The sequence below is a fragment of the Pipistrellus kuhlii genome, unplaced genomic scaffold, assembly GCF_014108245.1.
Source record: "Pipistrellus kuhlii isolate mPipKuh1 unplaced genomic scaffold, mPipKuh1.p scaffold_m20_p_7, whole genome shotgun sequence".
NCBI lineage: Eukaryota > Metazoa > Chordata > Mammalia > Chiroptera > Vespertilionidae > Pipistrellus > Pipistrellus kuhlii.
The window spans coordinates 48,508,727-48,525,467 of NW_023425573.1; the positions used below are offsets into that span (position 1 = coordinate 48,508,727).

Here is a 16,741-nt window from a genome sequence, read left to right on the forward strand (position 1 = left end):
CCCTTTTGGCCGTGCTATTGACCACACACCTGTGCATTATGGGTAGATGCAGGAGGTGGCCAATACCACCCAAAAAAAGTGAAACAAAGTTGATTCTTCGTTGATGATAAAAAAAATAAAAATTAAAAAATTGAAGGAATGTTAGAGTACCCCTCACTTCAAAATAACATGCTGCAGAATTATTTTTCAACTCCAGAAGGAAGTTAATCTATTTTAAGAAGTATAACATTATTAAGGAAAGCCCCCAGCACACCTTCCACATAAACTTTTAACAACCTACCCCCCCCCCCCACATCCCCACCCCCGACAGCATGTTTAACTGCTGGCTATCACGGATTTTCCATGTTTCGTCGATGAGCTCCTACCCACAGGGACAGCGATGCGAGGATAAATACCTCTGACTTCCTGCGCCCTACCTCCGGCCGTGCTGTGCCACGGTAATCTAATGGACGTCCGAAGAGGAGCATTTCTCTGCCCGTCTAAATAGCTCAGATCTTCCAATTTGGTTGAGCTGGTCGCTGTAACATGAAGCGGAAGTTTAGTCTCTTCAAAGTTGAGTTTCATATCATATCTAAACTACTGGAATTATAAATCACTAAACAATTCCACTCAGGCGTTCAACAATATTTACTTCAAGGTGATTTTGATTTTGTCTACCCAACTCAATTTATCTTTCTAGTGATGCTACCAAAAAATGTTAAAAACAAAACAAAACAAACAAACAAACAAGTGCTCCTCATTCTTTAATGAAAGTTATGTTGATACAGTTGCTAAAATCTCCGTGATTCCTGGAAAGTGATGAATTTCACCATAAATGTTTATGAAGACATCTGACAATCAAGTGTCACTCCGCAAAATCCCAGTCCTACTGCAAACACACAGCGCGGCCCAGAGAAGCCTGATGCTGCTAGAATTCCAACCGCGTTAACCAAGCAGACTGCCCATACACTTCCACAGTGTTCACAACCCGAAAGTCAGCTCCTGGCAGTAAAAGTAGCCTTTCACTGGAAATAAACATAATCCTAAACTTCAAAAGTGTGCATATTCCTGGAAATAAACATATTCCTAAATTTCAAAAGTGTGCATATATTATTTATACACACACCAATATATACGTATATCTATAGATTACATTATATAATACTAGAGGCACGGTGCTTGGATTTGTGCACTGGCACGGGGTCCCTTGGCCTGGCCTGCAGGGATCAGTGGACCTCTGCACCACCACAGCCTGGTCTTACTGCCAGCTTGTTGGGCTGCAGCCCACTGTCCATCTCGATCCCATACAGCTCAACATCGTGCCTGAGTGGCAGGTGGCCGGGGAGGGAGCCCAGGCCCAGGCTGGGCACCATGCAGCGCCTGCTCCTCCCCGCCCACTGCACCTGCTGCCACTCAGGCATGCAGGGGGAGTGTCTGCAGGAGAGACTTGCACAGCTGCAGCTGTGCTCCCTTTGTGGGAGCACACTGACCACCAGGGGCAGCTCCCGCATTGAGTGTTTGCCCCCTGGGGGTCAATGTGCATCATAATGATGGGCCGGCCTTCCTGTTGCTTAGGCTTTCATATATATAGATAGACTACTTATGTGTGTACTTTTTTAAATTCTAAAGAGAACTAATCACATTTCCCTCTGTAAGATTCGCAGCACATAGGTACCTTTAAAATGGATTTAGGGTGTAATCCAGTTGGATTATAAAAACAATTAATGCAAATAATTCTACTAATCCTCAGCAAATCGTAGAAGCAAATATACAGTGTTTTCTTTCTTAAAAAAAAAAATCTCCTCTGAATTGCATATCTAGGTCACAATAAGGAAATCTAAATGAAATTAACCTAATTTGGTTTGTGGAATGAGTGGCCCCATACAAAGCCCTGCTGCTCTTAGACATAGGATGATCATCCAGGACAACAGGACACAGATGTCATCTGAGGGCTGACGAGGAGGGAGAGGGAGTTCCATTCCAAGGGCTAAGGCTCCTAAGGACTGGGGAAGCCCTCAGCGGGACCAAGCTTCAAGGGACAGAAGTCAAGTAGGGCCGCCCTATGCTATACCCTCTGGCTCTAACACCCCCGGCACCCCCTGCCTGGCGTGGGCCCTTCCAATTTCCCCTTCTGAGGCCTAAGTCCTCTCCTTCCTCAGTGTCAGCCCCACCCTCTCCTTCAGTCAACCACCACCCGGCCGGCTCCATGGCTGGGCTCTGTGACAGTGTGCCTGCTCCCCTTCTCAGTCCATGGAGACACGCCTGACACTGACTTCACAAGAGCAGACACTTTGCTTCTACACCGTCTCAGTGCCTAAATCTCCGTGATTTTAGTAACTGATGTGAATGTGCTCCGAGATTTTAGCAACATCCTTCCTGTTACAGAGAGTCCGCTACCTCCCCATCAGAACCTCCAAATGGACCTAGGTTACGGGAATCCAATGGCAGCTTCTAGTTTCTTGGCCAGGCGGTGGGGGGCCACCAGGATACACCCGTCACCCTGGCTTCCTATGATGATCCAGCGTGGAACATTAACTGCAGGCTCCTGCCTGGGACCTGGGCCTCGGCAAATGGCGTTCTCCTCAACATGTCTTACCTCGAGGACCCCCACGTGTCCCAGGCTGTGGCTGAAGGGACAGCGGGCAGTGTAGCCCGTGAGCCAGGTCACCAATGGGAACAGCCATGAATGCCAGACCTGCTGCCGCAGCTCTGGTGAGCACAGAGATACTGGGAGCCTCGCCAGGGCCTCGCTTCCCTTCTTCCTGACCCCTTAGCCCATGACATTCAGCTCGGCTGGCGTGGCTCAGTGGTTGAACATCAACCTATGAACCAGGAGGTCACAGCTCGATTCCCCTTCAGGGCACATGCCTCGCTTGTGGGCTCAATCCCTACTGGGTGGCATGCAGGAGGCAGCAGATCAATGATTATCATCACTGATGTTTCCATCTCTCTCTCTCCCTCTCCTTTCCTCTCTGAAATCAATTAAAAAAATATATATTATATATATATATATATATATATATATATATATATACAATATATATAATATATATATAATATATATCACACAAGACATTCGGTTTATAGCTCTGTGACAACCGAGAGGATTAAGAATATGAGACTGTAGCTGAGACTGGTTTGGCTCAGTGGATAGAGCATCTGTCTGGGGACTGAAGGGTCCCAGGTTCAATTCCGGTCGGGGGCATGTACCTTGGTTGTGGGCACATCCCAGTGGGGGGTGTGCGGGAAGCGGCTGATCGATGATTCTCTCCCATCGATGTTTCTAACTCTCTCTCCCTCTCCCTTCCTCTCTGTAAAAAATCAATTAAGGAAAAAAAAAAAAAAGAAAGAATATGAGGCTGTAAAGGATTATAAAAGAAGCCCTTGTTTGACCCCCAGGCAGGAGATGAAATTTCAAATGTGTTTTCAGATTTCCAGTCGCCGCACTTTCAGCTCCAAAGTACACAACAGTTGGCCCCTGTAACTCCAAGCGCTGTCAGCCTCTACTCAAACACCAGAAAGTTGCATGGAAATGGGCCACCCCTCAGCAGGGCTGCAAGCCACCAGCTGCTGGCTGCCTCCACTTTCTTAGGTGTCGTCAACGGCACAGAGAGAGGGGAGGGTGGAGGCAGGGAAGCCTGGGCCTCCCGGCAGATCCTACTCTGCCTTCTCACTCTGCGTGCCTCCCGTAGATTCCCGCATTACCAGGACAGGATGCAGACTCATTTCCTGGTACTTAACACTACATGCTTTCAAAATCCTAAACACTGTTCAGGGCTGAGAACAATCCGAGGCAAAGCGGTAACTTCATGCTGCAGTAAACCTACTGCTAATATCTCTACAATTAAACTAATTACACGCTTCCCGCACACACACCGCGCCCAGCACCTGGGTGAGGAGTACACTGGCACAGACTGCAGGAAAGAGGTTTTACTGGGCGGGGTGGAGAGAGGGGAGGTGGGTGGAGTGGGAGGAGGAGCAGAGGAAAACTCATCCACGCTGAGCAAAGAGAAGCATCTGTTGAAACATCATGGACTAACCTATCAAAGGTAAAGGCCATTAAGTCCAGGCCATTATCAGTTCGAGTTTTAAGAAAATTGGCTGGTAATGATGTTTGTTGGTTTCCTCGAAAACTAAACAGTGTTCCTTGATCCACCTAGGAAATATTTCCAAAGGGGGATAAGCCAAAGCCAGTTTGGCTCAGTGATAGAGCGTTGGTCTGCAAATTTAAGGGTCCCAGGTTCGATTCCAGTCAAGGGCATGTACCTTGGTTGCGGGCACATCCCCAGTAGGGGATGTACAGGAGGCAGCTGGTCGATGTTTCTCTCTCTTCGATGTTTCTAACTCTGTCCCTCTTCCTTCCTCTCTGTAAAAAAAATCAATAAAATATATTTGAAAAAAGGGGGGGGGGAGGAATAAGAAAAGTAGTAAAAAACAGTAGCCCCTAATTACCCAAATTCTAAATGATCTAAGAAATACCTTAAAGGTTCTCATTCCGTGTTTTAAGGTGTCTGTTCCCTTACTCCTTTACTAAATGTAGGGTGTACATTTGATGTGATATACAGTAAGAACCTGACTGCAGGACTGCAAACCAATTCCATGCCAACAAATCATTTACAAAGACAATCTCTGTGTAGTGAGACAACCTCCAAACCTAGCCAACTTGTTTTTATAACCCTTGACATAAAAATGTTACTGTGCTAGATGGGTAACGGTGAGCAGACCACCACAGTGCTTTGCAACAGGCCCGGCGACAAGAAGAGCTGGCAATCTGGGGCATCTGTTTCCATACCCAAGACCCCTGGGGGGGGGGGGGGGACTCAGGGACCAGGTGCCTTGAGGTCAGCAGACCCCTTCCTCCACCCGCCGGTCCTTACTCTGCATACATCACATTCAATCACTGGATGTTTCCTAGCAAATGGAATTTATGTTTATATGGGTCTTACATGCAGATACTTCAAGACTGCAGCATAGGGTCCCTCATGTATTACTGTCACCCTTCAAACACTGAGTGTTGCCTACTCCCTGTTGTAGCAGCTTGTCTTCTAATCAGTAGACAAACAGTGCTGCGGGTAGTACAGACGACCTGAATCTTCTGCCCTTTTCAATAATACCTGAGAGATCCTGCCATTCCCTCCTCACTGAGGCTCAGCGTTAGGGATAGGAGGGTGGGCAATGGAAAATCTACCAGGTGCCCAGCTTGTCAACACTTACTATGCTGGAAGGCACTTGCCTATTTCCTTTAAAAAACATGCTTTCAGTTTTAAAAATATACAATGCAGACCAAACAAGCAAACCCATTAGGCCAGGCAGTCACTGCTCAAACCCAGAGTGCAAAACCCTCCCAGTTCCACAGGAGGTCTTGCTCAAGTGCATACGTCCAGGCTAATGAATGAACAGAGCAGCAACCAGACAGCCCTGCTCCGTAATCACTGCCGACGCCTGGAAAAGCTCAGCTCACACCCACTGTCACTTCACAGGGCGGGAGCGCCCGTAAAAGAACATCAAGCAGGCACATCACCCCAAACGAGGGGTGGGGGCCTTTTAACACCGTCGACTTAATTTATTAATGTTTCCCTTTATTTTAAAATAGCTCCATGAAACTGAATACAAGTTTGCTATGTTGTCGAAGTCAATAAAACCATCAAGTTCTGGAATAACACAAATGAAGCATTTACTGAAACTAGGCAAATCGGTCTAAAATGCCGGGGGGACAACATATTACACCGCAGGTAGCAGGATAGCGGTGGGAGGGAGGACAGGAAAGCCTTTGGAAGAACCATCACTCAAATATGCATAAACCCTCCGGTACCGCGCTCTGGCAGACACGCCAAGCCTCCCTCCTGGAATAAGGCCACTTTGTGTCCTTTGAAAGCGAATTAGAGTTGAGTCTCAGAACTTTTCCATTAGGGCAATTTATTTATCAAGCTGTTTCAAAGTTTCGTTGTTAAAAAAAAACAAAAAACCATCACACACACAACAAAGCACCCAACAACAACCAGAGTGACCTGCCACATCCTGAAGGAGCAGTAAAAATCACAGGAAAAGCCTTTGATGTAGGAAGGGAGGACCTGGGTGCACACATCAGCCGAGGAGAAGTTTTAAGCATTGTGTCGGCAACAAAGAACGACTGAAACAAGTTCCTCTTCTGAGTTCAACCCAAGGGCACCGTGTTTAGAAACTCAGGACATGAAAGCAGGCATGTCAGCTCAGACGCAGATTTCCTCTCCCACCCCAACCCTTCTCTCCTCGCTTGCAACCACCCACTGGCCAGGCCTGCAGCAAGTCACCACTCGTGTAGGCCTTCTGAGCTCCGGCTGCCCCAGGGTGCCTGCTTCCATTTCCTCCACCGAGAGCCCTCACTTCCGCTGCTCACGGTGTAAGCTGTGAGATCCCTTACAGCAGAATTACACAGCAGCTGCCCCCCCACCTGTATGATGGACCTCAGTGGTAGAGGCTAACTTCGAAAGTTGGATTAGAAATGCTTTGCGCTGATGTTCACAAACTCACCCTGAAGTCTGATTCTTGTTTACCAGGATGTAATACAAAGCCGTGAATTTACTCAGGCTTCAAATAACAAAAACAAGGACAGAATTTTTGGTACTGTGTGGCTCTTTGAAGAGAGTCTAAATATAGAGTGTGCCCCCCAAAAATGCACACACCTTGAATAATTATAAAGGCAGCGCTTATTAAAAACACAACTCCTTTTCAAAACTGAACTATCAGCTGTTAAAGTGGGTATACTTTTTGGGGGGGACTTCCAGAGCCGTAGGACCCCTTAAAGCCCATCCAGTGGAGCCTGACCATGTTTCTGCCAGGGTAAACTGGAGGGCTAGGAAAGGTTAGGCGCCTGACCCCGGATCACAAAGCTGGCTGGTGTCCGGATTGGATTCCCAAGGGAAGAGAGCGACCTCGGACACCTCAGGCCCAGCCAGATAACCCTCCTGAGGAGAAGCGTGGCCTTACCTGCAACTGAGTTGGGCCGTGGCATTATTAGCGAGCTGGAGCTCTGGGAGTAAGGGACTGGACCATCTCCTCCGGGGGCTTCAGCTGGGGGCAGCACGCTCTCTGCTGACCCAGCCGGCTCCTCTTCCGCCACTGGGGAACAATTATCTGCCCTCCGATCATGGAGCACTCCCTTCTGCACCCCTAACCTTAGGCTTCCGTCCTTATTCCATTCCAAACTGGAGCCACTCCGGTCATCATTTTCGGATGAACTTGTAATCGTGGCTGAAATGAGAGACCAAAAGACTTTGAAGGCTGCCAGGCATCACTGGGGCTGCTGAGAATTCACACACACACACACACACACACACACACACACACAGCCCTCCCCACCACCAAGGGAACGTTTTCCGGTCCACACAGATTTTTATCAAAGTCTGCTTCATACAATGTATTTTGGTAAATTTAGAAGAATGTTGCTTAATAAGGGATATAAACTGCTAAATTATTCTACACGGGAGGAAAAGGAACGCTGATAAGAAAATAAAAAAGCTGTCTAAACATATCTGGAGTTAATGGTATATCTGTGTAATTTGGAGATGCTGTTGCCTCTCTCTCTTTTTTTTTGTTTAACATCGATGAATTGCTCACAAAAGAACTTGTATCTTATTACATTTCTTTGACTATTTAAATAATTTTTCCAAATTAACATCTGGTAGGGGGGTTGGGGGGAGAGGGTAGACAGGCAGCACCATGGTTCATGGAGAAAAGATGCAGGAGAAAAATCTATAAAGACAAAAATGCAGTGACAGAGTCAAGCAGAGAAGTTGGCCGTTAGCATTAAGTTTTGTAACATCTGTTCAGGACCAGCCAGAGAGGCTGACTGGACTTTATTCCTTGGGTGGCGTAGTCTGGAAAGCTGCTAGGTAAACAACGCAAGAAAAACACTCGTGTGGGAAAGATCATATGATTGCAGAATTAAAATTTAACCTCTAAGGAAGAAAATGGGCACAATGAATGTCTAGGCAGAAGAGGAGGAAAAGGATGAAGAAATACAGCCAATATAGGGCAGGGCAAAAGTAGGCTTACAATTATGAGCATGTGAAACAGTTTATTCTTGTATTTTTTACTAAACATTGTGTTCTTTTCCATACAAACAACTGTAAACCTACTTTTGCCCCACCTGTATGCACCCTCTGTCGCTTCTATCAATAGCCACTTCCAATTTCAAGGCCCTGAGCCATAGGTGATGTTCACCAAGGACGCTATGTCCTTGAGAATAAGGGCCATGTCTCTGACCCCTCTGTGTCCCCGTCTGGACCCACTTCAGTGGGAGTGCGTGGGGCCAGAGTGCATTCAGAACCCAGCGCCTGGTGTACACTGTCTCCTCCACATACCAGGAAGACACACTCTTAATCAGCAAGCCGGACATTAGCTCCATGGAGCCTGCTGTCTGGGGTCAAAGGTCCGAAGGGGTTTTGCTTATTTTTACAATGCTCCGTAAGGCTAAGGAGACAAAACAACTTCCTCGCTGTGACTGCAGGGCATTCTGCCCCAATCCTAAAACCATCTTCTTGCTCCCGCTGTTCCAGTCAGGACTTGCCATTCCCATCTTGTCTTTCTATTTAAAAATCCCTTCTGCACGCCGAAGCCTCTCTGTCAACAAGTACCTACCACCGGGATCTCTTTTTCTGAACAGCACCACACCTGGCACGTTCTACGTGCTCAATCAAGGTTTGCCGATTCAATGGGTGAGCAAATGAACACACTTCCCTTTCCAGCTGTGGTCAGAGACACTGCCTGTCACCTCACCGCTATTGGTTCGGGATTGTTGGTATTCTGTCTCCAACTAAAGTGTGAATTTTCTTGTGAAGGACCCGGCATACCTTTTGGATGTCTGCCGTGATTCCCAGTATTTCCAAGTATTAATACTCATCTCCCATCTGTTTGGAATCCATCACAGCCTTCATTGTATGATCCATTAAAAAAAAAAAAGCTCCCCTCCCCTCCCCCTGTTCATAGGAGCGTCAGGATAGCAAGTACAACTTTCTACCCTAAAAAAGGCTGCTGCCGGTGGTAAAAGCAGCAATCAGCATTTGCTGAAGGGTACTGTATGTCATGGGCTCTGCTAAGCGCTTCACAGGAACACACTAATTTATTAATGGGATGATTGCCCGCTACTCATGGTAATTAATTACTCATTGCAACCCTGTTAGTCCGTTGTGCATGTGTTAAAAACCTTCATTTATAATGCCAGTATTTAGGGCTCAGATGCCTTTCCCACAGATATGCTATAACTAATTAGGTCTCCAGGCAGTGCCAATATCCAAGTTACAGGCTGGGGTAGGGGTGACTTATTCGGTTTTGGAGCTGTCTGTTCAATTCTGGAGTACATATCCTTAAGGTGAAAACTAACGTCAATGTGATGTGTCCCCCTTAAGTATCATGCACTTCAGAATCAAAGCCCCAAGGACCTGAGTCCTCACCCAGACCTCGAACTGTGGGAACACAGACAAGGGACTTCCCTGCTTCCTGTGGCAAGTGACAGCCCAGAAGCAGGGCCGGCCTGGCAGGGCTCCCGGGCTGAAGGAACAGGCTGAAGGCCCAGTTCTCACCAGACAGCCACAGCGCCCAGGCCCTGATGCTTGGCAATGCCGGGGGCCCTGGCGGCAAGCAGGAGAGTGGGTGGGGAGGAAGGCCCAGCTGCAGAAACAGTGACTGAGAGGAGAAGGCACAGACAGGGGCGCCGCTTCAAAAGCACGATATTACAAGCTACGATATGTTTGTGAGCAGGAGACTCTCCACTGTCCTCATGAAGTTCACCATTGCTACATCATCAATGTTAAGGACATGAATCCCCATTCGTCAGCAATAATTAATTGTCATTAATGAGCAATAGTCTCATTAGTACCTAAGTGTATTTCTGTGAAGCACTTAGCATTCCGACATCCACACTCCCCGGGGCCCTGAAGCCAGAAGCTCTGAGGCCACGGCCCTCCAACAAAGATACTCCCCTAACACTGCCCGACTGCCCCACTTCGCAAGAATCCTCCTCCCCAGGATCCAAGACAGGCTCCACCCACATGGCTCGAAGCCCAGGCAGTGTCCTTGCATCACGGCGCAGGCACCATCAGGTCCTACAGCAGATCCAGCGGGGCAGATCCAGGCCCACCTCTCCGGCTTCCCTGTGTCCCTCAGGAGCACACCAGGAGGACAGCCCTCCAGTCTCCAGCAAAGGAAAGCTGGTTCTGACACAGATGACAGGCTGCGCAAAATTCCCGCTACCAAAATCCAAACTCCCACTTAAATTAACCCAGTTGCCTTCAAGTTCTCACACACATACACACCATTTTAACTATGACTTTATTTTAAAAAGCTCTAAAAAGTGCCATTTGACATTTTTTTGGAGACTGGATCATCTTTAAATTTCCCTAACAACTCAAAAATTTTAACATCTTATTCCTTCAGCCAGCCAGTATAGACACCAGCTTTTGCCAATTAAGACTTGGTATGAAGAGATCAACCAAAGAACTTACATGCATATGCAGGGTGTCCCAAAAACATGTGTACACACTAATAACTGATAGCTCAATTGATGCTTCTTTTCAGACAGACTAAGCTTTGAACAAAGGAAATTCTTCCTAAAATGCTATTGGACATTTGAAAACACAGTTGAAATACAAACACTGCCTTTACAATTATTCAAAGTGTGTACACGTTTTGGGGCACACAGGACATCTCCCAAAATGTAAACACACTTTGACAGCTAATAATTCATTTAATGTTCACTCCTTTTCAGGTTTAACTGATTTGAAATAAGGGGTGAAGTTAGACTAAGCTTTGGACACAGAAAATTTATCCACTAGAATTTCTTATGGGGATACATAAAAGATAAAGTTTATGGTATAAAATCGGATTGACGAATTGAGAGAGCACAATACGGAATGAAATGGTTCTTGATGTGCGTGATTCCACTGCTTTGTGTTATCAGCAGTGCCTGGACCAGAACAGTCATCAGTTTGAAAGCAGGCCATTGACAGAACAAATTATTCATTTATGTAAATTTTTTTAAATTTAGAAAATGAATTACATGTTAATAAACACTGACTGTATAATCATTCAAAGTGGGCCTACGTTTTTGGGGGACACCAAGTTGCCCATGGACACACACAATGTGTGGTAGGGGCCTAGGGTGGGGCAGGGGCAGGGTGGAGGGGGTAAAAGTGGGGGAAATGAGGACATCTGTAATCCTCTCAACAATAAAAGACTTGCTATTATCACTCACACTGGGTCTCAAACACACTTCCAACAGGCAAGATTCTGTAAATGAGTGACTTATCAGGCCTCGTGTTAGCAAGCTGTGAGGTTACATGGTATTCCCAATGTAGCATTAACTTAGGTTGGGTACTGCTCACTGATTTACTACATGTGTTACTTCTGACTCTCTGTAGTTTGAAAATTATTTTTAGCCACAAACAATATCTTCCTCTGTAGTAACAGCACATTTAACTAGACCTACTATACTAGTGCACGGGGTTATACTATGTAAAAAAAAAAAAGTTCAAAATATATTAGGACATACACATGACCACAACCTTGAAAAGAGGTGGAGGGGCTGAGAACCATCAACCCCACCCTTACAGATACTTTCCTGGGAGAAAACGACCACACACACACACACACAGTAAATGGTATGTCTGATACCAGTTCTTTGACTGCACACTCCTTTCCCCAAGCACAGTGCTCACCATGTACAAGTTGCTCTGAACTATCCGTGGCTAAGGAATATTTTGCCTTGTTCAAAACAGTAGCCCCGGGGCAGGGCGCTTTGGGCAGGGGCCAGTCATGGGCTCACAGCAGCCAGGAGGGAGCCACCGGGGGGGAGGCAGAGGAAGCACAGAGGGAGATCCACTCAGTCATCAAAGGTTATGGTATATAAGCTTCCACTATGAAGCTATATGCCTTCTCCTTCCCATCTTCCTTCGCCCCCTCTTTGCTTTTTGAAGGTCCTTTCTATGTTGAGTGGACACTTAAAATAGAACCAGGGAAAATAATCAGTTTCAGTCCAGGGCCCAACATGTACTTCGATGAGATATAAATCAGGTTATAGGTTCAAAAGGACATCGAGAAGAAAATTAAACTGACTTCACCATTAGCCCACACCTGTTCAGGAACTAAGGTTCACTGCTATCAAATATGACACATAAGTAGAGCTGAATTCCTTCTGAGTTGCAGAAAAGACAAGAGGTTAAAAAAAAAAAATGCAAGGGGCTTGGGTTCAATCCTTGGCTTCTCTCCTGAGGACCCAGGATGTGGGTAGGATCTCAGGGTATGTATCTCAGGGCCCAATGCTAAGAACTGGTACACTTCTTATCTTTATCTTACAAACATCATCATATGCATTTGGTTCTATTTCTCTCTGGATATTGACTATGTGGAAACTTAAGAATAAAGCATTCTTCCCATGCTAAATACAACAGATAAAATCTTATGAGCCTGACTTCTGACTTCATCTTTTCTCCTGATCTCCTTATTTCCTTTCCCCAATTCAGACCTTCACCGAGAGAGAAAAAACCTTGTTTTACTAAATGTCTATGTGCAAGCATTTCACACACACTGGGGAAAGAGAGAGTAGGTGTAAACAAATGAGTACTCCTAGGAAATAGCAACAAGAGGCTAAATGGATGTTGTAATGGTGTCTACCATGTCTGGGCTCTGCCCTAAACCCTTGTCATATCTCAGCTCACTGAGAACTCCCAGAAGCCCTATGGGCAGGACAGCCCCACAAGTCCCCCGGCCTCGCTGCGCTCCGGAATGGGGCTCTGACTATGGCGCTCGTTAGTATAAATATGGGAGACTGCACCCCAAATACATGTATTTATAAATTATGGGCATGCACTATTCTAATTGGTTCGTGTACACCACACACAGAGATAGACATTTTGAAAAGATGAAAATAATACAAAGTTGGCATTTTCTTCAAGCACGCCTCGACCATCTCACATTCTCCCTTTTCAGGGGCTGATGAAGAGACCCTCTGTCCTTCCCTGGACTGTGGAGAAAGCTCAGATACAAGGGCCCATGTAAAGGGCCTCTATATCATCAGCACCCAAGAACGTTCTCCTTCCGCACAACTGTGGAAAAATAAAGTAGCACTAAAGAACACAAACATTTTTAAACCTTTTATATTCAACTTCATGGCTGACAGAAAGCGTTTAAGAGCGAAACCACTGGGCCAGTGAACTGAAGATCCAACAAGAACCTAATGCAGTGGTTGCTTAGGAAAGTGAGAGCAGGGAAGGCACGAATAAAAAGAAAAAACACAGCTACCGCAGACACCACCTCCTCTCACATGACCAAATAAAGTTCATGAATCACTTTCGAAAGGTTAAGCAAAGAAGGAACAGCGGATGGGAAAAGATCAGAGAGGCAAGTCCAGGAAGCGGCATGTGAACACCCTGGCCTCCTGAGTCCTCTCCTTGGCACCCACACTGCACACGGCTCCAGCTGCCACCCATACTTTGGATTTCCCGGAGTGACAGAGGGGAAGGTGGCATGGGTGAAATCAGTGCATGAGGCTTTCTGACCACAAGTGCCAGCCTGTGCTTCTCCCTCTGCCCCACCCACCAGCTGACAGTCACACAGGGACCTCAGAGGCTCACCTTCCTTCCCTTCAGTGGCTGCCTTTGATCTCCAGTGCAGCAGCGAGGAAAGGGCTCCGGTGGAGGCAGCAGGCTAACTCGCCCTTCCCTGGAATGCCACAGGGAGGGTGGCAGCCCAAGTTACCTTTGGCTCCAGGGAACTTTCTGGCTTCTCCTTCTGCAACTCTGAACGGACAAACGCTCAGCCCTCCTGGCCGGCCCCGTGTAACATGCAGCTGAGCCCTCCTCTCTTCTGGCCTTGCCGATGCCCCGGGCTGTGGCTTGTGACACACAGATCTCTGTACCAAATCTCCAGCTCAGTGCTCCCCGCATTGCGCAAGGCGAGCTCTGCTATGACATGCCGCGAGGCCGGGGACCGGAGCCATGCATTCACAGGCGCATTCTTCAGGCTTTTGGTTGTGGAAACACCTCAAGGATCAGCTGGAGCAGGGCGGTCGGGAGGGTAGGGCAGGGGAAGGGAAGGGAGGAGGGCAGGCCTGCCTCACTCAGCCACACGGCCCTCAGTCAGCCGGACACAGCAGGAGCAGTCTCCAGAGAAAAAAGCCTCTGGACTGAAACGTGACTTTGGCTAATGACAGCACGCAGCACAGCGCTTAAAGTGCCAGAGAATCTGTACACCGAAGGCACAGACAGGGGAGCTCCTTACAAGCCCAAAGACTCCCCAAAGTTCTTGAACCTTCCAGAAAAAAGCACGAGGCACTGTTAGTGGGTGGTATTATTATGCACCTACAACGTACACCTTCCATCGCAGGTGTCAATCTCCACCATGTTTTAACGCGTTTCCGAGTTAAACGGGCCCAGACCCACCACAGGACAGCAGGCCATTTCCTGGTCCCACAGGTGGACAGGTTTTGACCCAGATACTCTGCCTTATCTGTATTGTCCCTTGTTCCAGTACCGGACAAACTTGCTCTTGGTACCCAGCAGGTGCCAAAAGATACTTGCTCCATTGACAGAACACCCGTCTGGATAGAAGCACAGCAGGCACTCCGCTGACTCAAATCATCACCAAGGATTTCTTTCTCAACTTAAACATACAACAGAATTACATGTGTAAAGGCAAATGTTCCTCCTTCACCTAGGAAATTAAAAGGAAGTGTCTATAATTAAGGATGATTTTTTCAAATTGCAGGCAATGCAGTAAAATGAATATTGTCACAGATTTGAAACAACAGTTATTACCAAATCAGTTCCGAAGCATTCCAATTTAGTGGCAAACGGGGCGATCCAGGTGGCAACGAGGCTCATTAGCATGAAATCGAGAGGGCAGGCTTTACAAGTTAGAAATGAAAATGCAGTACAATCCATTCCCCTTTGTATGCCTCTCCCCTCATCTGATCATCTCTCTTGGACACAGAGTCCAGGAAATGAAAGGTCTGAAGCTACCTCTGGATTCACTTTCATTTTACAAGCTTTGGAGGGCACAGGAGAGAGACACAGGAGATAAAAGTCAGCCCCATCATATCTTTTCTTAAAATAGCCTAAGCGACTGAGCAGAAAGACAAGCATTAGCAAAAGCTAGCAAGCGCCAGCAGGATACTAATCCAAGCGTCATTATTTCACTGGAAATCACTGCTGCAGGAAACACGTTTCTGTGAAGGTCTTGCCCTGCCGGCTCGTATACCTGCCTCCCAGCTTTACCGCGAGAAGGACAAAAGCAAGTGCAAGGGGGAACGGCAGCAGGAAGAACCCCCGTTCCTGCTTTTTCCCCTTTTCAAATCCTGGGCACTTCATCGTCCTGGCCCAGCGGAGGGCGGTGGCTCAGATGTCGGGGACCCCGGTAGGTGAACACACCTGCCCTGTGCGGGATTCACGCCCAGGGGGGAGACAGGCCCCTGTCACTAGGACCTCCCACCCACCGGAGCTGTCCTCACACCCACCAGCTCTCAGAAGGAAACACAGCCCCAAAAGCCATCTGCAGGTGACACGCGTCAGCAGGTACCTGCAGACAGTGGAAGGAGGATATAGAGGAGATGACTGACTTCCTACAACCTCTTTTCTCAGCCAGAAATTGTTCTAATCACTACCTGCAAGTCCTTGTCCTGGCCACATGTATTGATGGGTCAGAAAGACTATTTTTAAAAATCTTGATATGGAAAGCTGGGTATTGTTTTGTTTTTTTCTCATCTATTATCCAATTTCCTTCTTTCTTAATAGAGAAAAGCCCATTTTCTTAAGATAGGTACACAAACACACTTAAAATGATGATCATGCTATGGACATAAATACTAAACAATATGTTTATATAAAACATGTTTCAAAACCCACTATTTGCAGTGATGCTTTTAAAAAAAAATCAGATTGTGCCCTGTCTGGGTAGCGTTGGTTAAAGTATTGTCCCAATACACCAAGGTTTTCGGTTCAGTCCCCGGTCAGGGCACATACAAGAGTCAACCAATGAATGCATAAGTAACTGGAACAACAAATCAATGTTTCTGTCTGTTCATCTGCCTGTGTCTGTCTGTCTCTGTCTGTCTGACTCTCTCTCTCTCTCTCTCTCTCTCTCTCTCTCGTCAATAAATTAAAAAAAAAAATCAGATTGGTTTTCACACGGATTCCAAAGAGAATATACTTTATTCCAATTTCCATTTGTAACAGCTGGAAGCAAGTTACATCAAGGAAGTATCACGAAGAAAAAAATATTTTCTCAGGCATGGAGGAAACACCTTTAAAAGCCACTTCTTTTATAAAGTTTTTCCCTTTTCAAAGCAAGTAATTGAGAAACCAGTTTACGATGATTGGGTACAGCTGGGTTTCACATTTGGAAGGTTTTCACATGTCCAATTTGAAAAATCAGACACTAACGTCTAGGTCATGCCAATGATTTCAATATATGTAGAGTAAGGAATTTCACTTAAAAAAAAAAAAAAAGAAAAGAAAGAAGATATTCATAGGGAATTCGGTTAATCCCATTCAGCTTAGACAGTATTTCTACATGACAGAATTATTATACTTCTAAAGGCATTTATGTTGGCAAAACCTGAGCCTTCTGAAATAGGATAAAGTGGGACTCCCCTCTGTATAACACAATAAAGTGGGAACAGAGGAGGGGGGGGGGTCCTGCTAAGGTAGAAGGGGAGGTCTGCTAAGCTCTGGCCTCCACAGAGAAAGACGGGAAGGGGCCCAATAAATTCTTCTAATGGTTATTAGCCCGC

The 16,741-nt window shown here is 46.6% G+C and overlaps 1 protein-coding gene across 13 annotated transcripts in view; it reads right to left on the reverse strand.

Moving 5' to 3' along the window:
- TANC1 (tetratricopeptide repeat, ankyrin repeat and coiled-coil containing 1) overlaps positions 1-16,741 on the reverse strand; it is a 232,095-nt gene that overhangs the window by 50,066 nt on the left and 165,288 nt on the right. For 8 of the 13 annotated variants that reach the window (XM_045575597.1, XM_045575603.1, XM_045575594.1 and 5 more), the window contains 2 exons: positions 6,946-7,209; positions 396-518 (listed from right to left, as the gene is read on the reverse strand). In XM_045575597.1, coding sequence (XP_045431553.1) covers positions 396-518; positions 6,946-7,209 — 387 coding nt within the window. The remainder of the gene's footprint in view (positions 1-395; positions 519-6,945; positions 7,210-16,741) is intronic. The other 5 variants (XM_045575596.1, XM_045575595.1, XM_045575604.1 and 2 more) reach the window with 3 other exon arrangements.